The sequence below is a fragment of the Capricornis sumatraensis genome, chromosome 15 (assembly GCF_032405125.1).
Source record: "Capricornis sumatraensis isolate serow.1 chromosome 15, serow.2, whole genome shotgun sequence".
Taxonomy (NCBI): domain Eukaryota; kingdom Metazoa; phylum Chordata; class Mammalia; order Artiodactyla; family Bovidae; genus Capricornis; species Capricornis sumatraensis.
The window spans coordinates 43,138,702-43,161,810 of NC_091083.1; the positions used below are offsets into that span (position 1 = coordinate 43,138,702).

Genomic DNA, 23,109 nt, shown 5'->3' on the forward strand with positions numbered 1-23,109 from the left:
TTAACAAAGGAAGGCAGACCCAGGGGCGAGCGAGCAAGCGGGAGGGGACACAGCCCAGGGACACAGTGGGACAGAAGAGACAGTGTTACAGTACCTGACAGCCTGTGGGAGCAAGAAGAGTAAGAGAGACCGGGGAAGAGAGCGCTCATGGTGTGGAGGAGGAGTGGGACGCTTTTAGTGGCGGGCAAAGCCTCAGAGAGGTGGGCACAGTTGCTGATAGACTGGCTTCGCTTAGCTTCCAGGAGAGACAAAGCAATAGAGTCAAGTGTCAGGAGAACATCAAGATCTTTCACTTCTTCCTTTTCCTTATTATTTTTCTGAGCTCACTTTAAATATTCAAAGGAGGTCACTTCAGACTTTAAAGGAAGTTGGCACAACGCACAGGATTTAATGATAAGTCTCTAAATACAGCCAACTTTCAGTCATGCTGATGGCGAGGAGAACGGGCCATTCACAAATGATCAATCTCCGTTATAGAATGCCTTGTGTGTTGAGCCTTTCCTTTTTTTTTTTCCTGCTGTGTATCAGATTCGCGTTTGGGTCGTCTGTTTACTTGGGCAGACGTTATAACTAGTTTTCTCTTCTAAATGGACCCAAACAAAAAGACCATGGTGAGGGAGGGAAGAATCTAACTTAAGATGAAAACTGTTTCATAAATAATCAGGCTTAGTGAGAGACGACTGCATTTAAAAGCAAATCATTTAGTAAATCAAATATCCTAAAAGCTCAAGAACACATAAAAGTCAACTTGCTGACTCAAGGATCTGACATTTGGGGAAAAAAAGTAAAAATCTTCATGAAACACAGCCTTTGAAATCACACTTTGTGCTGATTAAGTCCATAATTTCTTACTACAAACTTTAGGATGTTCTTAACTTTTCTGTATACTATATATTGCTACTCAAAACCATTTGATGAAATGAATGGACGTAAGGAGAGAATAGGCCTCATACATATGAAACCATCATCAGGAAAACTAGTTTAGTCCTTAAAACAAAACTAGGAAGGTTTACTTACTGTATTATTTTCACATGATTTTATTTAACATTAATGAAATAGACCTACCAATGGTAGTGACGCTTTTGCAAAAGCAACAAACTTCTTACTTTTCCTGTCTTTTCCCCACTCTCTGACTACCAGAATTCCCAGCTCTAGAGAACTGTCTGCAATGCATAATCATAAACATGTTAGATACTATTTAGGTGAAGACAACTTCTGTGTAAACATCAAACTAACTTGACTTCAAATTTCCTGAAAGATGTGTCCATGTCTCAATGTTAGGGATGCTTCATTTAAAAAGTTTTCCTTTTATAAATCAAATAATTGTGCATTTTCCCGAAATTGATCACTAGATATTTTAGAAATAATAAAATATAGGTTATTTTGTGTGGAAATCTGCTTTAACCATTCACTTTAGACATGTAAGGTTTTAGGATCATTCACACTCAGGAGAACAAGGTCAACTTTTTAATTCTCTAAGATTCTCCCTGCCTGTCCTTTTAAGGTGCAAAAGAGTTAATTCTGTTAAATTAATCATCATTTCCTCACTCCACAATTGCTGATTTTATATTTCCCTCTCACCACTATCACTGACATTTTCTCAGTCTAAGTATAGTCTGTGGGGCAAATTAGAATAATCTTATAATATTCTTTTACTGGGATTAGAAAAAAAGACACTTTCAAATAGATCTTCCATAATAAACATCTTCATGCTAATAGTGCAAAGCCTAATGTCATGAACTGCTGTTCCCTCATTAAAAGGGGGCCTCTACACAACCAAAATCTACCATGAGAATATTCTGGGCCTTCTCAGAAGACTAAAAATATGCAAAAAAAGAAATTGAAGTGAGTAAAAATTCTAATATGTAGTCTAGGTAGATTACTTTTATAAAACAGTATGATATAGTAAAATCTTCAAAAATCATTGTCTTCACAGGCAACAAAAGAAGTCATAATATTTTAAAATTTTAAAAATATAGAATAGGAAATACACGTATATTCATTGTTGTTGTTTATATTCATTGTTGTTGTTTAGTCACTTGAGTCGTGTCTGACTCTTTGCAACCCTATGGGCTATATAGCCCATCAGGTTCCTCTGTCCATGGGATTTTCCAGGCAAGAATACTGGAGTGGGTTGCCATGTGTATAAAATAGTGGGTTGGTGAAAAAGTTCATTTGTGCTTTTCTGTAAGATTCTATGGAAAATCCAAACAACCTTTCTGGCCCAATACATGAAGATAAATAGGTCTGTCCAACTCAATAGCTCTCACCTTCACTATCTGTTAAAGGTTAGGGTTCTAAGTGTTTTTGATTGAATGACTCCTACAAAGGTCAGGTTTATGGTTTTGAAGTGACACACTCTACAAGCATCTTTACTTGATTTTACTTGCTTCTGCATGGCTTCTCAGGCAATTGAGAACACTGCCAAACAGAAAGGCACAGAGGATTTTCTAAAACCTACCAGCACCTTTATTGTATCATTGGTCTAGAATACCCGTTGAAAAACAAAGGTGTAATCTCTCCTATGGCTGTGCTTTGGCTAAGTAGTGGCACATAGAACATGCAACATAGAATCATTTGTCTATGATAACATGTTGAGAGGGCTTCCCTGGAAGCTCAGTTGGTTAAAGAATCTACCTGCAAGGCAGGAGACCCCAGTTCAATCCCCGGGAGAAGGGAATGGCTTACCCACTCTAGTATTCTTGGACTTCCCTGGTGGCTCAGACAGTAAAGAATCTGCCTGCAATGAGGGAGAGCTGGGTTCAACCCCTGGGTCGGGAAGATGCCCTGGAGAAGGGAATGGCAACCCATGTTTTAAAAAGTGCTTTGCATGAGCACTTTCGTCATCTCTGTAATTCAAGGGTTGAGAGAGACAATAGGCAGTCTGGGAGGCTCAAGCATGGCAAGAACTCCTATTCTGATCCCTTTCAAGGATCCATTGGTGGAAGAGAAAGAAAAGACTCTAGGAGTTCGGATGAGAAAGGAAATAGGTGAGTGAGCCTTCTCCAAAGCTGCCTGTTTCTGAGAACTGGGCCTCTCCTCAGGGAGAGGATAAAGGAAGCAGTAAATGAGGGATAATGACCAACAAATATTATCGGAAAAACAATGAGGCAGTTATGGTTAACGTGTAATATATTTCCATAAAAAAACAGGATTCTAAGGCATCTATTGGAAGCCTTGACTGAGCACTGGAAACTATGCAGAGTGTCAATGAATCTTTGGTTTATGATCACAGGAAATTGTGACTTTCTCTCTGCAGTCAACATGCTGAATATCAATTTGAATTGCATGGCATTATTGATGTGAAAAGCAAACCTACACGAATCTGTCTTAACTTTGGTTTTGTTTTTGATGCGCACCATTCTTAAAGTCTTTACTGAATTTGTTACAATATGGCTTCTGTTTCATATTTTGGTTTTTCTTGGCTGTGAAGCAGGTGGGATGTTTAGGACAGGGACTGAACCTGCATCCCTTGCACTAGACGGTGAAGTCTTTTAACCACTGGACTGCCACGTAAGTCCCATACAGGAATCTGTGTTAAGTTATAGCCTCAAAGTCACTGGGAGGGCTTGGAGCTTTATTTGTTCTTATCAAATACTGTATACAAGCTTATACTAAAGAGTTCTCTTTTTTAAGAATAAAGTGTAGCAACGGTGTGATTAACGGGAGGTTCCCATTCAAGTTCTTATTAATTCTAACTGACTGTATGGTCAACGTGTAAACAAACATGTTAGGTGCCATTTTCCGAAGAAGCAGAAAATGTAGATTCTTCCTCCAGTCCTGAAAACTAAAGCTTTAATCTCCTTTTCTTTGGTGGACTAAGTTTCCACGCTCTGTTAAGATGCACACTGAAAAAAACAACAACGCCACTGGCTGTGCAATGACCAAGAATCCGTCTTCCTCGAGGTTCAAACAAAATGCCAATTTTCTCTCTTTTGCACCAACATCTCACTTGATATTCACGTCTCAAGTTCTTTATCATGATGGAGAATTTAGAAATAAATAGTAAAAACCACGATTTGGAAGAGTGGACAGAAAGCTGAAAAGATATAGCGACATCTCAGTCAGCAAAAGGCCTCGAACTTAAGTTCTGAGTGGAATTTTAAAGCTGTTAAAAAACATCCTTATAAATCCATTAAAATCCTATAATTTCTATACATCCATTCCATGGAGAAATACTAGGACTTGCGCTTACCGGTTGCCTTCTGCCGGACTACGTTTCTGGCTTTCTCGACCCCTGGCACCCCGGACGTGGTGGCGCTCCTGAATCTCATGGGCTCGGCCACGTCGGGGTGGCTCCGCCAGCTCAGAGAAAAGGACCTCCCCACAGTGCTTCCTTTCTGAGAATCTGGAACACAGCCTATAAGACAAGAAACACAATCCAGGGGCTGGTTTTTTCATGATTCCTCCCCTAGCCCGTGCCGCTCAGCAAACCCCCTACATAGAGTGATGTATAATCAGCAGGTTCTCCTGCAGCAGACTGGGTACCACTTCCTACACTGCAATTTAGGAGGTGAGTCATCCATCAGGCAACTGAAAATTCCTGTTGCCAAAGTATTTTTCAAGCCCCTTCAATGGTCTCAAGAAAGTTCTCCTATCTTCACAGCATTCATTCTGGTGTACAAAAACATGAATACATCTTTCTCAATGTAAGAACAATGTCAAATGAACCACACCACTGCTCCCTGTGTGTATTAGTCACTCAGGGGTGTCTGACTCTTTTCGACCCCATGGACTGTAGACCACCAGGCTTCTCTGTCCATGGAATTTTTCAGGCAAGAATACTGGAGTGGGTTGCCATTTCCTTCTCCAACTACTGCTCCTGGGACACTCCAAAAAATGCTTCTATAAACCAGAAAATGAGAGATCACTGATTTTAGAACAGTATTCTGTCCTGCAGACACAAACCTCTCCACAAATCCCCAAAAGAAATCCGTGCCCATAAACTCTAATTATAGTCAAGTGAGCAAAGTCAACGAAATGCTACAAATAATACAAAAATCCTTTTTAAGTGAAGCTCAGAAATAGTAAAATGTTGAAGATCTGGGATTCATCTTTTCTTTTCTCCTCTCATACTGCTCTAGACAAATATCTCAAGTCAGTGGTCAGGGATCAAAATGGATACAGAAGAAAAGAGAAAGAGACACTTAGAGGGTTCTGGGCACATGGCTGGCGGATGCCACCTGTGGTTCACTTGCACACCCAGATTCTTCTGAGAGTGTACTTTGTTTCCACAAGTCTACTGCTTGTACAGCAAGGATTTCTACAGTAAATATTTATATCCATTTTTGGAATAAAGCAACATGAGTAAATCAGAAATATTTGTCACGGTCATTAAATAACCAAATTTGTTCTGTATCTGTCCATAAATAGCATTTTTCTAAAGTTGTTTACCTTCCCAAGGCAAGCTTATCTCTGACAAGCCTAGGAATCTGTGCTCACACGGTGGGAGGGGAAGAGAATATTCTGGGGGTTCAAAGGGAGGGAGGATTATAAGAATTTGAGGAGCTGGGGAATGTGCTGAGTTTTGAGAAGATCCTTACTTTGTCTCAGCCACTCCCTCCATCCTGAAAGGCATCCTCATCAGGTAGACTCTGCTGGGCTGAGAGCCACGGTCTTAGGAAACCAAGTTCTTGGATGGAAGCATCCTGACCCTCCTGGACTCTGGGTTTACACAGCAACCCTCAGAGCTGCCACAGAGGTCACTACAGAGGCCCAGGGCCCAGGCTCTGGGCTCCCTGCCCTCACTTCATCCCATATCTCCACTCTTGTATATATTTTTTAAGGAAGGGGCTCTGTATAGCTTCAACAAGGGGGAAAAAAAAGGATCTTCTGCCTAAAGTATGTGAAGACATCACTGCAGTAGACAGTCTAAATCTAAACTGGGATTGGACAGTTTCACTGGAATGCCCCAGACCTCAGCTAGCTAGTTTTGGTTTCTCACTGACTTGTTCTTACTAATTGATGCCGCGGGGAGCTACTCACAGATGGCAGTGGAGACATTCTAGGAACCAGTCATGTTAATTACATGTCTCTGTGGCTATCAAATCATTATAATTGGTTCGCACTTCCTGTATCCCACATCCTCTGTCATCCTCTCCCCCACTGACTCTGAGCTCCAACACATTACATACTTTGGCAGCAAACACTGGCCAAGTAGAGATCTGAAATGCACTTGAGAATGGGCTCGCCCTCCTGCTGCTCCTGGACCCCCTAAGCCATTAGGTGAACAGCTTGAGCAAGCCTGCAGGGGTGAGGAAGCACGTTCAGCCCCTTCACCTCCGCTACTGCAGTTGACAGCTGGCCAGCCCGACAGCAGAACTGTGAGCAGGTCACAGCCTGGCTGATGGCAGGTGCAGATGTGAGGCCAGCAGATCCATCCCAGGGAGGCCAACCCTGACTGCCAATCCCTAAAATCATAATTTAAATAAACAGTGTTATTTGAAGCCATTATGTTTTGGGGTTGTCACATGGCAAAGCTAACTGACACAACCTATGCTAAGACCACTGTGGAGGTTGCAGCTGACCATGCCAGGTAATGTGCCCTTTGGGAGTCTTTGGAGAAAAAACTCCTCTCAGATCCTAGGACCTGGAAAAGCCAGGCAAGTAGGTTGTTTACACCTTCTGCCCTCGGTGATGCTCTGATGCTACCCTGTTGATGATCAGAGTCAAATCTGCCCCCTCCCTGCCTCCCCGTGCAGCCCCGAGGCTCTTTACCTGCATCCTTGCATTTTATCCACCTGCTGGAGCTCCGACAATGTTCATTCTGTCCCAGCATCCTTAGATATTCTATCTATTGCATTACGTGTATTTCTATAAGCAGACTCAAAATGGTTACATAATAAGCTGGAGGACAGGGAATTATCCCAAGGACTGTGTCACAGCCTTAAAAAACGTAACAAGGATGGACTTCCAAAGTGTCATCTCAATAGACACCATCACTGAAGTTCCCAGCTGGATCTGACTCCAGGTCTCACTATAGTTCTCACCCTGGAACAGAACAAAGCTAAACAACTTCATGGGAAGCACTCAGAATCCTCCACCTTCCCCAGGAAGGCAGCAGAAAAAATGACAAATATCGGGGTGTCTTGAGTGGGACTTGTCTGGCTTTGATTTCCAGCTTTACCACTTCTTAGCTGTGTGACCCCCCAAATGAGCCAATCTCTATGGACTCTGTTCTTGAGTGTCTGGTCTGTGATGTGGGGAGAGTGGCATGGATTTCACAGCCTCCTGTGAGGGTGATGGCAGAGGTGTCCCCACCTCCACTGCTATCACTACAGCTCTCAGTCCTCCTCCTCCCTCCTCCTTCCCCCACAGCCCCTGCATCCATCCATCATCCTTAGGAAGGGGACACAGCTAGGATATGTGACTGAATGCCACTGTTAAAAAGACACCATTGGTTCAGCTGATGCAATTCCAAGCAATGACTGCCTGGGGTTTAATGCACACTCCTACTCAGCCTTGGACTTCCCAGGTGGTGCTAGTGGTAAAAAACCTGCCTGGCAATGCAGGAGACATGGAGACGTGGGTTTGATCGCTTGGTAGGGAAGATCCCCTGGAGGAGGGCACAGCAAACCACTCCAGTATTCTTGCCTGGAGAATCCCATGGACAGAGGGGCCTGGTGGGCTACAGTCCATAGGGTCGGAAAGAGTGGGACACAACTGGAGTGACTTAGCACAGATGCATACACTCAGCTCAGACACCCGGGGTCACCAGAGGGGCCAGAGATGGAATACCTTTGCCTCGCTGTTTCTTTTCCTTCTGTTCACTTAACTTGTCCAGAGGTAGATTGGTCATCTCAACTCCATACACTGTCCTGGCCAGCACAGCCGTCAATGAGTCCATGATGCTGGCCCATTCATGGATAAGCTCCTCCCAGTCCGTGAGGGAGGAGAGCACCCCAAGAAAGTCATCCCAGAGTTCCCGGGAAACGAACACGCAGAGGTTTGCTCGGATCCAGGCCACTATGAGCGTCTGAAAACAATGGATCGATGAAAGAATTCAATAGTCACTTGGAAGAAGTGTCCTTTTGACAAAATACTTAAAATTAGTATTAGTATGGCAAAAGTGAAAGAGGAGAGTGAAAAAGTTGGCTTAAAGTTCAACATTCAGAAAACTAAGATTATGGCATCTGGTCCTATCACTTCATGGCAAATAGATGGAGAAACAGTAGAAACAATGTCAGACTTTATTTTTGGGGGCTCCAAAATCACTGCAGATGGTGACTGCAGCCATGAAATTAAAAGACGCTTACTCCTGGGAAGGTAAGTTATGATCAACCTAGATAGCATATTCAAAAGCAGAGACGTTACTTTGCCAACAAAGGTCCATCTAGTCAAGGCTATGGTTTTTCCAGTAGTCATGTATGGATGTGAGAGTTGGACTGTGAAGAAAGTTGAGTGCCAAAGAATTGATGCTTTTGAACTGTGGTGTTGGAGAAGACTCTTGAGAGTCCCTTGGACTGCAAGGAGATCTAACCAGTCCATTCTAAAGGAGATCAGCCCTGGGGATTTCTTTGGAAGGAATGATGCTAAAGCTGAAACTCCAATACTTTGGCCACCTCATGCGAAGAGTTGACTCATTGGAAAAGACGCTGATGCTGGGAGGGATTGGGAGCAGGAGGAGAAGGGGACGACAGAGGATGAGATGGCTGAATGGCATCACCGACTCAATGGACGTGAGTTTGAGTAAACTCTGGGAGTTGGTGATGGACAGGGAGGCCTGGTGTGCTACGATTCATGGGGTAGCAAAGAGTCGGACACGACTGAGCGACTCAACTTAAGTCGAATTTTAAAGTAAAAAGTGTTTTGGGGTATTGAGTTTAATTTCTGAAAATGCATCTGATGAACGGCAATCAAGACTTGAACTACTGTGAAATCAGTTATCATTTTGAACAAAGATATTGATTCGAAACGATGCTAGTATCTGAGGCTGGTCCTGGCAGGACCTGGGGAGCCTGTTCTGTCTTCTGAGACATTCTTGCCCCCATCTCTGCAGGGACCTTTCCCACAGGTAAACCTCCACCTGCCCCAGCTCCTGCCTGACTTGCAGCAGATGACTCATGCAGACCCTCTGCCCACCAGGCCCCAGTCTGCTTAGCTCCTCCCCTGGATGCTGGACGGGCACCGAGGGGGCCCTGCTCTCCCGAGCATGGCCCCCACCCTGCTCCCAGCCTCCTCCTCAACCTCTGCACTTTTGTTAACCCCACATCACCTTGACCCCCTGCCCATCCAACTTCCCTAGCTCCTACCCATCAGCATGGAAACATGATCCAATCCTTACTTATGACACACACACACACAAAAACCTTACAAAGTTCCCTTGAATCCTGTGAACCCTGATGCCCCCTCGAGCTACAGCCCTTTCTTCCCCTTTCAAAGCAAATTTCTTAACAGAACTGTCTGCACTCATCCATCTTCCACACTCATCCATGTTCCACACTCACTCCACTCTCTGCCAGCCCACCTTCCACCTGGGTCTTTGGTCCCCATTCTCGCGGCTCCAGGGCCATCTGCTCACTGTTTAGCCCAGATGTCTCTGCTGCCTTCCAGACCTTTCTATCTGCTCCCTGGAAGCCCACGTGCACGTCCTGGGGGCACCATCCTTCACCTCCACCATCAGGGAGATGGCCTTCTTTCTCTGACACATCCCCTCTCCCCAGGTGATCCCACTCAGTCCTGAGGCTTTAAACACAATCGCTAAGCACACCGACAGCCCTCACACCTGCATTCCTATCTTAACGTCTCCCATCCTACCCACACACCCGTGCTGTCTGTCCTGCACCTCTTCAAATCCACCTGGCCTAAGGCCAAGGCCATCAGCACTTGCTGTCTTCCTAACTTCTAGTAACCTCAAGGAAATCAAGAGAGGAAGCAGATGGCAGAGAGCTGGGAAGGCCTAAAGGCCCAGCACTAACCATAAAGACTGATTACAACTCTCAAGAGAACATTCAAGAAGGAAATTTTCTAGTTAAATTTCTAGAAACTTTTTAAAGGCAGTCCAATTTTACTCTTGAAATTCTCAATAATTATAACTGATTTGCTGAAAAAATCTGATTCATTTCTTACATTTGCAGTGTTTTAATTAAAAAAAAAAAAAAAAAAAAAAGACTTACCCTAAACAGTAACCCTGCCAAGCTCTGGGCAAACAAGTCCTTGATTTGTTTATCCTTTGGCTTCTGCATGACAGCTTCTGTTATCCTGAGCAGTATTTGCAACATCTGTTCCCTGGGCCACCCAAAATAAAAACTCATGTTATTAATCACACCTCCAAAGCACTTACACATATAGGTACAAGAAATTCTCGTAAGAATTCAGCAAAATGGATAATCACACGTTATTCAAAAGTATAAAAAAGGCTGAGCACTGAAGAATTGATGCTTTTGAACTGTGGTGTTGGAGAAGACTCTTGAGAGTCCCTTGGACTGCAAGGAGATCCAACCAGTCAATCCTAAACAATATCAGTCCTGAACATTCATTGGAAGGACTGATGCTGAAGCTGAAACTCCAATACTTTGGCTACTTGATGCAAAGAACCGATTCATTGGAAAAGACCCTGATGCTGAGAAAGGTTAAAGGCAGGAGGAGAAGGGGATGACAGAGGATGAGATGGTTGGATGGCATCACCGACACAATGGACATGAGTCTGAGTAGGCTCCGAGAGTTGGTGATGGACAGGGAAGCCTGGCATGCTGCAGTCCATCGGGTCACAAAGAGTTGGACATGACTGAGCGACTGAACGGAAGTGAATTCAAAAGTATCTGAATGCCAGTTACAGAATGAACACCTTACTTATCAAAATAAACTACTTTATGTTACCAAGGTTCAACAAGTATGTCTCCTATGCCCAGGTCAACAGACAGGATCACAAGGGTCTCACCCCAGCCTGACTCCCTCCCCTTGTAAAAACGGGGGTGAGGCTGTTTCTCCGGCTGTATCGGCCCCTCGAAGGCACTCAGCGGAGAGCTGTGCTTAGGTGAACTTAAGCAGCACTCTTACATTTTCACATCCATGATTTTACCTAACCTGAGAAGTCCGCCTATTGTGACAGAAAATAATGTGGACTTTCTGGGGAGGTCTGCAGCCGGCAGCGTCAGGTGGCCGAGCCCCACAGCACTCCCACTGGTATGAAGGAGGGTTGGGAAAGGTCACCACTGGGTGCTCAGGCCATGGAGCTTTCTGCCTGGAAGACCCCGACTCTGTGCGCAGTGCTGGCCCCCTCTACCACTGAAGACTATGGTCACCACACCTCCATCACAGCACTCCATGGAGAAGGGGGTTTTATGTGAAAGGTCTTTAAAGAGTATAAAACACTAGGGACAGGAAATAACACCTCCCAATGTGATTGCTGTTGTTCAGTCGCTAAGTCATGTCTTCCTGATCCCATGGACTGCAGCATGCCAGGCTTCCCAAGATAGAACTCTGCATAGGCAGCAGTCTTTGGGGGAAGAAAGCCCATGTATTTCTTTTCCATATTATGGAGTCATTTATCCTGAGCCCTTTGTCGTTTTCCAGTCACTCATTTGTGTCTTCACGACCCCATGGACTGCAGCACACCAGGCTTCCCGGTCCTTCACCAACTTCCAGAGTTTGCTCAAACTCATGTCCATCGAGTCCATGATGCCATCCAACCATCTCATCCTCTGTTGTCCCCTTGTCCTCCTGCCCTCAATCTTTCCCAGCATCAGGGTCTTTTCCAACGAGTCAATTTTTCGCATCAGGTGGCCAAAGTATTGGAGCTTCAGCTTCAGCATCAGTCCTTCCAATGAATATTCAGAGTTGATTTTCTTTAGGATTGACTGGCTGGATCTCCTTGCAGTCCAAAGGATTCTCAAGAGTCTTCTCCAATACCACAGTTCAAAAGCATCAATTCTTTGGTACTCAGCTTTCTTTATGGCTCAACTCTGTGCTATGGTGACAAATTCTCTCGCACAGCCAGAGGGCGTTTTTCTCTTACAGCTGAGTTACATCCTTCATGTGTTTCCCCAGATGCCATGGAAACAGAGAGCAGGTTATCTTCTGCATAAGGGAGAGAAATCACCAGGTCCCTTTAACTACTTGTTCAAGATCTTGTGCATGAATCACTTGTTCATCCTTGGAACTTTGTCCTCACTAGCAATAAAACCAAGAATCAGTCCAGGTCGGATAATGAGACCTCAAATCTTGGCTCCTTTAGACCGCTCTCACGTTCCTGCATGTCGAAAGAGTGTTTTCTCTGAACACCGTGCTGGATCCCATTCTGCAACTCTAGGCTCTCCTGCCCTGCTCTGGGTGACCCTGCCCGACTCCCATCCCCTGCCTGACCTGGCCCCTGGTTTCCTCACATCTCTCAGGCCCATGAGGACCGAGGCCTCTCAAAGGGCAGGGACCCGGTTCGTCAAGTTCACCCTCCATCCTCAAAGGAGAAAGCACCCAAGTTATTTATGGCATGAAAGAAGGGAGGGAGGGAACTCGGGGCTTGTCTGGTGCTTCAACACACAGGAGGGTCTGCTGCTGGGGGAATCAATCATGTCCTAGGCTATGCTCTGCGGACTTTCTTCTTGGGGAGCATTTTAATCTATACCAATATTTTGATTTTTAGAATACTTTTACCTGGAAATCTATGAATTATTAAAGAAACAGAGAGTTGTTTCATTTTCTAGAATTTTCACCCTCAAAAAGATGGTCAAAAATACCAAAATATTACTGATACACTGGTACACAGAACTCATAAGAGTTTTCAAAGGAAAGAAAAGCATCAGAAACACTTGATACAGTTGGTCGAAGGGGCAGGCATTTCAGCCAAAAGCTGTCAGCGTCACTCATACTTTCATCACTGACACAGCTGTGAACTCTTGTTAAAATCGCCTTGCTAACCCCTGTAATGTTTTAATGATGGCTCCTCGGTTTAAAAGTCTGGGAAAGATGATCCCAGAAGGTACAGCTTCGAATGATCCTTTTTTGATGCTGGGGGTTCCTGAATTTGTGAATGTTCTGCCCAGTCGGCTTCCTCTGAGCCCACCCCCTCCTCACCTGAGAAAGAGAAGGGCCGGACCTGATACCCCGGAGGTCCTGCCGGCTCAGTCCTGCCGCATCCCTGGGGTTTCCCCAGACAGACCCTCCCATGGCTCCCTGAGCGCCAGCTCCACCATCCAGACCATAGGCTGGAATTGGGGACCCTGAGCGCAGGAAGGAAACACTTCACATGAGCATATTTCACGATGTCACTGCAGTTCAGTGCACTCTGATAATGTATCGCTTAAAACAATCATTTTCCCAAAATAAATTTGGGAAAACTTCAACTTTACAGCAATAAAATCAGCTTAGAAGTGTTTTGGAGCGATTAGCCAACCCTCCTGGTTGATATCATCAACCACCAGTTACTGCTTTTGCACAAAACTTGCTTGATGACAGTTTAAAATGCAAGAATCTGCTATTACATCATAGGATTGCTTACTTTTAATTTGAGATTAAAAAAATAATAATGAAAACAAATGAACTATCAAAGTACTGGATACTTACCTTCATAATTCACCGACATGTTACAAAAGACTGATTATCATCTCATGGTTCACTTTGTAAACCTATTTAGTAAGTGGAGGCTTTCACATTTTTAATCATTACATTGAAAACAGAAACATGTGTTTTACGATATTAATTAATTGAAAATACACTCACCAGGTTGTTTTATTCATTGTCAGCTCCATTATCATGCGCCTAAAGATAATCAGAACAGCTTTGCAGGCATCAACTTGCTCCTTCAAGAGCATGGGAACCTCCACACATGGCTCCAGCAAAAAGACGTTTGCAGCATTTGTCAGAAATACCTTAAAACCAACAAATGTTATGTGAGAAAATACAAGTAAACAGATTTTGGTGTGTGTGTGCTTAGTAGTGTCTGACTCTTGTAACTCCATAGACTGTAACCCCCCAGGCTCCTCTGTTCATGGAATTTCCCAGGCAAGAATACTGGCATGGGTTGCCATTTCTTTCTCTAGGGGATCTTTCTGACCCAGGGATCAAACTCATGTCTCTTGTATCTGGTGGATTGGCAGGTGGATGGATTCTTTACCACTGTGCCACCCAGAAAGCCTCAGTTCACCCCTTAGAATCGATTTAATACTGACATCTGAAAGACCTTTTCTAGAAAAATAACTGCTATCACTTAGGGCCTTCCCAGGTGGCTCAGCAGTAGAGAATCCACCTGCCAATGCAGGAGACGCAGGTTTGATCCTTCAGTGGGGAATTTCCCCTGGAGAAATGAATGGCTACCCACTCCAGTATTCTTGCCTGGGAAATCCCATGGACGGAGGAACCTGGCAGGCCACAGTCCATGGGTCACAAAGAGTTGGACACAACTTAGCACACACACACATTAATATTGCAACTTTGGAAACATTTGAGTCAGAAAGGCTTCTGGAGATTTCTTTTTGACGTCCTCTAAGACAGGAACATCATCTGTGGGTAAGTATTCCTGGTGGGGTAGGGGTGGGTAGCGGGGAAGGTGGGCAGGGAAGGCAGGGGCACAGTGGTCAGATAGTAGCTGGAAAAAATGACCTGATTCTCGCTGAGTCTCCACCTTCGCTGACTTGAAGGCCTTGCTGACAGGAGGCAGCCAGTGCCACCCAAGGGGCAGCCAGCAAGTGGGCAAAAGCACATGGCCAACACTGCCCATCTTCCAGGAACATGGATTTCCAATATGAGAAACACGTAATGCCGCAGAATACAAAACTCAAGGGAATCTTAGGATAAAAACTGAGACATCAAAAAAATGTAGGTAGTCCACCAAGTGCCCCGTGCTCTGCCTCATACCTTTAGGATACAAGTTTCCTGTCCTGTACCATCAGTGATGCGAAGAGCTGACTCATTTGAAAAGACCCTGATGCTGGGAAAGATTGAAGGCAGGAGGAGAAGGGAATGACAGAGGATGAGATGGTTGGATGGCATCACCAACTCAATGGACAAGCTCTGGGAGTTGGTGATACACAGGGAGGCATGGCGTGCTGCGGTCTGTGGGGTTGCAAAGAGTCAGACACAACTGAACAACTTAACTGAACTATCAGTAGAGAACTGGGAGAAGCAGGGGTCCAGGCTGCCCTGTAGGGAGCCACTGCTCTGCTGCAACAGAGCAACGTGCTATCATTTATGTGGAAGACGCTCTGACCCCTCGAGTCAGGACATTCTGAGCTGTCAACTCGGTGACAAGGATGGATCCTCTCTACCTTCTAGAGCTACAGTCCCTCTTGGTTCTTTCTGTTCAACAGCACAAATACCAAGGATCTGGGGAAAAGCAGAGCTGGCTCACTTGTGGATGAAATCCATTTAATACAACATCTCAAAACAGATGCACAAACTAACCAGAAGAAATGAACACCCTCAAAAGTCAAGAGGGCAAACTAAAATGTTGGCAGCCTCTGTGATTATTTTATGTGAGATTAAAAATGTATCATGTCTCAATCTTCTAGGAAGAATCACAAAATAAGCACTATAAGAGTTGATAACAGATGATAGCAGCAACTGTGAGGATTTACTAGCCTTCAAGTTAAGAAAAAAGAAAGCAAAGAACCTTTAGACTAACAAGCTATAGAAGTTTGAGTGACAATGTTTTTTTTTAAAGTGTGCCATAGATGGTATATTGCAATACAGATCCTTTTTAATTCATGTACTTGGCTTCTTGATTGAATGTTAAACCTTTGCAAATTCCAAAGTGAGGAGTCTTCATATAGTATAGTTCTTTCATTTTACTTTTTAAAAAAACATCAAAAATGCAAGCTAGGGACTTCCATGGCAGTCCACTAGTTAAGACTTCACTTTCTAATGCAGGGGGTGTGGGTTCAATCCCTGGTTGGGGAGCTAAGATCCCACATGCCTTGAGGTAAAAAAAAACAAAATATTTTTTAAAAGAGGCAATATTATAACAAACTCAATAAAGACTTTTAAAAAAATGGTCCACATTAAAAAAAAGTCTTTTAAAAAAATGCCAGCTCCTTGAGTATTTATTACCATGTTAGTATCAGTTAGGGAAAAAAATAAATCAACAAAATTAATATACCCAAACTGTATTTGTCAAAGCAACTATAAAACAGTCTCATCTTATCAAACCTCCATTTGGCTGCTTTTTCCTAATTAACCAAGTCAAGGACCAAGGTACTCGATGAAATGAGAACAAAAACAGCTGTTTAAATCTAAACTGAAAAAAAATTTAAAGCTCTAGAGCTATATAATCAAGTCGAAATATTTTTCCTGGTTCATATAAATAGATGTAACTTCTTCTAGAAAACAAATAACTCATCTGAACTCAGGGTAAAAATAAGCACTTGCAACCCTATGGGCTAACTGTGGGATGGCTAACCATGGCAGCTGGGCAGGGAGCTGGAAGGAAGGGGCAGGACAGGGACTCCTGAGAGTTTCCTCTAGTGGGCACACAGATAACACTGATGAGCTGAGCCAAAGTCCTCAGAAGCTATTCATTTAAAATCATCTTGATTTTTTAAAAGCTAATTTCAGATTTGCCAAATTTCAATGAAAAAGGAGAAAATTCATTAGTTACAGTATGTGCTGTACCGTGTACTTAAGTCACTCAGTCGTGTCCAACTCTGCAACCCCATGGACTGTAGGCTGCCAGGCTCCTCTGTCCACAGGATTCTCCAGGCAAGAATACTGGAGTGGGCTGCCATGCCTTCCTCCAGGGGATCTTCCCAACCCAGGGATCGAACCCAGGTCTCCTGCATTGCAGACGGATTCTTTACCATCTGAGCCACCAGGGAAGCCCAAGAATACTGGTGTAGGTAGCTTATCCCTTCTGTGGGGGATCTTCCAGACCCAGGAACTGAACCAGGTCTACTGCAATGCAGGCAGATTCTTTACCAGCTGAGCTACCAGGGAAGCCCCATAATTACAGTATATGAAACTGCTAATGAACTTGAAAACCAAAAGGATCCCATGATAAGGAATCCTCTCAAGAGACAGATGACAAACACAGCATCGCTGAAAACTGGGTACCATGCACTCCACACCCATGAGTGCCTTCCCCAGACCCTAAGCCTGGCCTTTGTGTGGGAGGCTTAACTGGACAGCTGAATGTAGATATGGGGAGGAGGGTGGAGGGCCAGGGAGCGGGGGAAAGAGAGTGACCCTGTGTTTTAACTTAGACTTCTGACAACCTTCAATAGGGATTGAGGTAATGCCCTAATCCCTATTTTTGAGATTAAGTCTCCAAGTCTGGGGAGACTGAGTGAAAGGCAAAGTTGCTCTTTCCAACGTTCCCAAATGGTATTGGGGCTAGTTCATATATTTATTCAGATAAATGTCTAAAAATCACTGCATTGCTCAGTATTCTTCATAAATACAGGCAATTTCTAAGATGCATATAACTTATTACATAATCATAATCACCAAGCTTCTCTTACAAATTAGAATCCAGGTAACTCTGTGCTCAGTTGTGTCCAACTCCTTGCGACCCCATGAACCATAGCCTGCCAGGCTCTTCTGTCCATGGGATTCTCCAGGCAAGAATACTGGAGTGGGTTGCCATTCCCTTCTCTAAGGTAACTCTCTACTTTTTTATCTCAGTCATTTTTTTAATCTGTCATTGAGTTTAAATCTCAGTCATTTTGCATTCACTGTATAACAACCCCTTTCAGAAAATTGTAACCAGTTCAGATGTCTCCTTTGACTAAAGAAAAAAAACTTTACAAATTGAAGATGGGTAATCAGGAAGAAAATTAAGGATGAGAATTTAAGGGCTGTTTACTCATGCATAGCTAAGAAGATCACCAAGCTTTATAATGACATTACCCCAATAAACAACGTTCAAACTGACTCTGCTGGGGGCCCTCCCATCTGCGGCCTGCATGTACCTGCAGCATTGCCTGGGCCCCAGCCTTCACGTTCTTATTCTCCTCTTCCATCACACACCCTCTGCTCACGGCACTGGTGAAGGAGTAAGACCGTCCCCAACTGGAAGACCGCTTGTGACCGGAACCTTCAGAAGAGGTCTTTGAAAGACAACAGTCAGTCAGCAGAGTGGGAAAGGACAGGTCATATATTTAATTCCTTACGTTCATGAGAGTTCATGAGATTACAGGTTTTACATGCATGCCTCTTTTCCAATGTGTTCACCATCCATCACCTAAAATAGTACTGAGTGCTCAGGATGTGCTGAAGAAATAGATACTGCTTGTCCAGTGACTGAATGAACATGACTGTTGATTTGCTTTGACCTCACGACTAGTTGTTAAAATGATTCACCAATATTGAAAAAAATCAAATTTTGGAATTAATATAGATATCAAAAAGTGATATACCTTTGGTTATAAGTATTTTTTTAATGTTTGATGTTAATTGCCATGACAACATTCACTTTTAGAAATAAATCTCAGACTAGATGTCAAAATAGCATGCCAGAAATCCATGTACAACCTAAGTTTCTTCTGTGCGTCAAGCAGAGGCCCACTCTGTCATTTTGGATTTATCCTATCTGTATCTTTATCTAACGTGGAATGAAAGGTCCACCTTGCCAGCACCCCTGGTGGCTAGGACACCACCTAGCCCTGCAACAAGGCTCCCAGTGGAGACTGCACATGGGGTTCATCCTTTCAAGCGTGTCATGTTGGACTGCTGCCGGTATGGACTGCCATACAAGGAAAGTCTGCCAAAACGTTAGTTTAACAAATGTGTGCGTGTGTGCTCCGTCACTTCAGTCATGTCTGATTCTTTGCAACCCCATGGACTGTAACCCTCCAGGCTCCTCTGTCCATGGGATTCACCAGGCAAGAATACTGGAGTGGGTTGCCGTGCCCTCCTCCAGGGGATCTCCCCAACGCAGAGATTGAACCCGCATCTCTTATGCTTCCTCCATTGGCCAGTAGGTTCTTTACCACTAGCACCCCTTGGGAAGCCCAGTTTAGTGAATACTATTTATTTAAGCATGTCAATAGTAAGGCAGTGACACTTTCAGTCTTCGATAGAGACATGCAAAAAGAAGCTGGTGTGCACACATGGCCGAGCCTGAGGTTAGGTGGTGGCGGAGGACCCTGGAGACAGCACGGAGGCAGCCTCCCTGAGAGCATCAGAGTTGACAACAAAGAAACAGTCTGCCTATGTCACACTGACTATGGCCCCTGATTGAGCAGGAAGATTTGCTAAAATAAGATGCTGCCAACTCAGACAAGAAGTGATGAAAGATTACCTGCTTGTTATCAGTCTCTGAAAATCCTAATTTTTCAGCATCTTCTTGGGCAGCTTCTTTTATGTCTGGTTCCTCCATGAACACAGGTTTGTCCTGCAGGATCCACTTTCTGTACACTTGAACTACTTTTCTGGTTATGGCTATGTCGCACGAAGGCAACAAAAATGCCTAAAATAAGAGAAACTCCCTTTAGCACAAGTTCACGTCACCGATGAGTCCAACAGACATTTCCATGGGCTATCACCAATCTCAGACTTTCTTTTGAAACAGACTACAAAGGGCCACATGTTTTTGTGTACACCAAACTGGCGGGGGAAAAGGACAATTGTATAACTGGGCCAGAAAACAAAGTGCAATGTTAAAATAACTTCTATATTCCAAACAATTATTGCATAAAATAACCAAAATCCATACCAATGAATCAGCAACAGATGACGCAATAATACACGTAATAGTATAGCCAGTTGTCATGTCTCTTCCCGAGTTCACATTCAATGATATCATGTTGGTGACTTGAATCGGCCACAGTGGGAGCAGTGACACCACAGAGGTTGGCAAATTTAACTTTAACCAGGGCTTTTCTTTTCTTAGTGTTTTTTTTTTTTTTTGGCTTTCTCTTTCTCCCTTTTCCTTCCTTCCCTCCTTCTTCTCTCCCTCCCTTCCTTTTTTGAGAGTCAAAAACTGACCTCTGCTGCTACAACTGGCTAGTTGTAGCACTGTACACACTTTTGCAAACTTTTTCTTCTTGGCTGCATGGCACAGCTTGTGGGATCTTATTTCCCCAACCAAGGATCAAACCCATGTCCCATACAGTGGAAGACCATTGGATCACTAGGGAACTGTGAACTTAACAAGATTAAAGAATCCCCTTACATATCTGCATATAAGAATCCTGATTTAATGTGATCAGAATCCAAATGTAGACAACTATGTAACTAAAATTCAATATCAAGGTATACAACATTACCTTTCTCCCAGAAAGCAAGTATTAATACAAATTCTTTCTGGAGGAAAACAAAATTATAGATCATAGTATCACCAAAATTATTCACATGGTCTAGTTAATATGATATGCAGCATATTAATTAAAAAGTCAGAAGTATGCAAAAAGAAGTCAACATCAGCAAAACCACAATTAAAATAAATAATAATTTAAACATATAGGAGAGCTAAAGCATCAGAAAAAGATCCATGTGAAATTGAAAAATAAAATAAGCAAAATTAAAAATCCAGTGAAAATGGCTGACAATAGGCTGGATGTAGCTGAAGAGAAAACTGGAAGAAAAATCAGATGAAAATATCCAGAATGAAGCACACTGAGACAAGAAACACACTGGTTCCACTGTAAGACATGTAAGACAGAAAATGCAAGGAAAAGGTTATCTTTCTCATGCCTGGAGATATAGAAGGAAAGAATTAGTAAAAAGTGGCAGAAACAATATTTGAATAAAGAATTACTAAGAATTTTGCCAAAACTCATAAGACATATCAATTCACAGATTCAAGAATCACAAAGAAACACAAGCAGGATACTTGCAAAGTCTATTACACTAAGACGGCTGAGAACCAAAGACAACCTGAAAATCTTAAAAGGAGCCAGAGGGGAAAAGACACATTTCCGCCAAAAGAATAACCACAAGACTTGACATAACTTCTCAAAGAAACAATGAAAGCCAAGAAACAATGGAACAAAATAGTCAATGTGCAGAAAGAAAACAGCTGCCAAAGTAGAATTTGACATCCATAGAAATGTACTTCAGAAATAAAAGCAAAACAAAGACATTTTCAGGTAAGAGTCACCCAGCCCACAGTAGTCCTCATGGGTGTCTGTTCCACATCACGTGTCTGGACATCTGACCTGCCCCTTGCACTGTTCTCTGTTAAAAACACACCCACACACATATTAACTCCACAATGAGAATGTGCACTTCGTGAATGAATGTATGTTTTTAAACTTTAATAGTTTAAAATAGTTCAGGCTTAGTCTCTAAATAATTTAAAATTGAAAAAGGAATTATTATGAAAGAAGTCACATTTTGTCTTGTGTAAAAAAAAAAAAAAAATCATCACTGACCAAGAGAGGGCAACAGAATGCAAAGTGAAAACCCAGGCCCCCTTTTCCCAAATGTCTCTATTTCAGTATTTTAACAATGCATAATAACCATATTTGAAATTTCACATAAAAGTTTCCAAATTAAATTTAAGAACAATTATAAAACGTAAATGTTTTTAAGTTTCATGACACAAAGATGTCTCATTACTTTAGTCTTAAGTAGTCTGCAAGCTACTTCAAAAGTGAATTTAGATTGAATTTGGGATTTTGATTAAATTGAGAACACACTATTTCCAGGGGTGGAATGCCAATAATGGATGTGGATGAAACTATGTGTATGATAAATAAGTAAATACACAATACAGGTAAAACCACATCAATTTAGCACTTATCTCTAGTGCAATATTTAAAAGCTTTGTCGATGATATCTGATATTAAGTATTTGCACCCAAGGGTTTCAAACATTGCTATACATCATGATCAGCTGTGGAACTATGATACACAACCTAAATCCCGTCTGCCACTTGATTTTTGTGAATAAGGTTTTACAGGAACATGGGCTTGTTCCTGTATGAGCTTGTTCCATGCTATCCCTGGCTGCTCTCTCACTACAAAGCAGAACTTCTGTGAACAAAGCCGAAGATGCTTACTATTTGGTCCTTTACTCTATTAAAATGTGCTGACCTCTGCTCTCAGTCATATGCCTTCTGGGACTGACCATGTCAATTTAGCTTGCCCCAAAGTTCTGTTATTTCAACATCTCGACCTCTGCTCCTTTCTTTCCTCTTAATCCCCTCCCTAGTCTCCTTTTTTCTCTTAGGCCATAAATACTCCTATCAGAGGTGCTGCAAGAGGCCTTTGCAGGCAAAGTCCAACTGTCTGCAGGAGCTTGCAGCCTGAGTGCCTTCAGCCACACAGCAATCCTTGTATGCTCACATGCTGCCAGGGGTTCAGAAGCAGTTTTCCCCCTGCCTCCCTCTGGGCTCAAAATTTGCTATGGAAACAAAGGGTATTTGAGGGGATGATTTTGTTCAAATATAGAACTGTCCCACCCTGTGTAGGAATTTTCCAAAATCAAATCATGAAAACATTGTTGTTGTTCAGTCATGTCCAACTCTTTGGGGCCCCATGGACTGCAGGGCTCTCTGTCCTTCACTATCTCCCGGAGTTTGCTCAAACTCATGTCTATTGAGTCGATGATGTCATCTAACCATCTCATCTTCTGTCATCCCCTTCTCCTCCCACCTTCAATCTTTCCCAGCATCAGGGTCTTTTCCAGTGAGTTGGCTCTTCACATCAGGTGGCAAAATATTGGAGCTTCAGCATCAGTCCTTCCAATGAATATTCAGGGTTGATTTCCTTGTTTTTTGGTTTGATTTTACTGGTTTGATCTCCTTGCAGTCCAAGGGACTCTCACGAGTCTTCTCCAGCACCACAATTCGAAAGCATCTCATCACTCAGCCTTCTTTATGATCCAACTCTCACATCCGTACATGACTATTGAAGAAATCATAGCTTCGACTGACTATACGGACCTTTGTTGGCAAAGTGATGTCTCTGCTTCTTAATATGCGATCTAGGTTTGTCATAGCTTTTCTTCCAAGGAGCAAGCGTCTTTTAATTTCATGACTGCAGTCACCAACTGCAATGCTTTTGGAGCCCAAAATAATAGTCTGTCACTGTTTCCATTGTTTCCTCATCTATTTGCCATGAAGTGATGGGACCGGATTCCAGGATCTTAGTATTTTGAATATGGAGCTTTAAGCCAGCTTTTCCACTCTTCTCTTTCACCTTCATCAAGAGGCTCTTAAGTTCCTTTTCACTTTCTACCATTAGGGTGGTGTCATCTGCAAATCTGAGGTTATTAATATTTCTCCCGGAAATCTTG

General features: G+C 43.1%; 1 protein-coding gene across 1 annotated transcript in view; it reads right to left on the reverse strand.

The window, feature by feature from the left end:
* RALGAPA2 (Ral GTPase activating protein catalytic subunit alpha 2) overlaps nt 1–23,109 on the reverse strand; it is a 252,419-nt gene that overhangs the window by 159,659 nt on the left and 69,651 nt on the right. Inside the window, exons 11-16 of the mRNA XM_068986760.1 lie at nt 19,169–19,336; nt 17,838–17,975; nt 13,657–13,805; nt 10,116–10,227; nt 7,738–7,975; nt 4,196–4,360 (exon numbers count right to left, since the gene is read on the reverse strand). Of these exons, the coding sequence (XP_068842861.1) occupies nt 4,196–4,360; nt 7,738–7,975; nt 10,116–10,227; nt 13,657–13,805; nt 17,838–17,975; nt 19,169–19,336 (970 nt within the window). The remainder of the gene's footprint in view (nt 1–4,195; nt 4,361–7,737; nt 7,976–10,115; nt 10,228–13,656; nt 13,806–17,837; nt 17,976–19,168; nt 19,337–23,109) is intronic.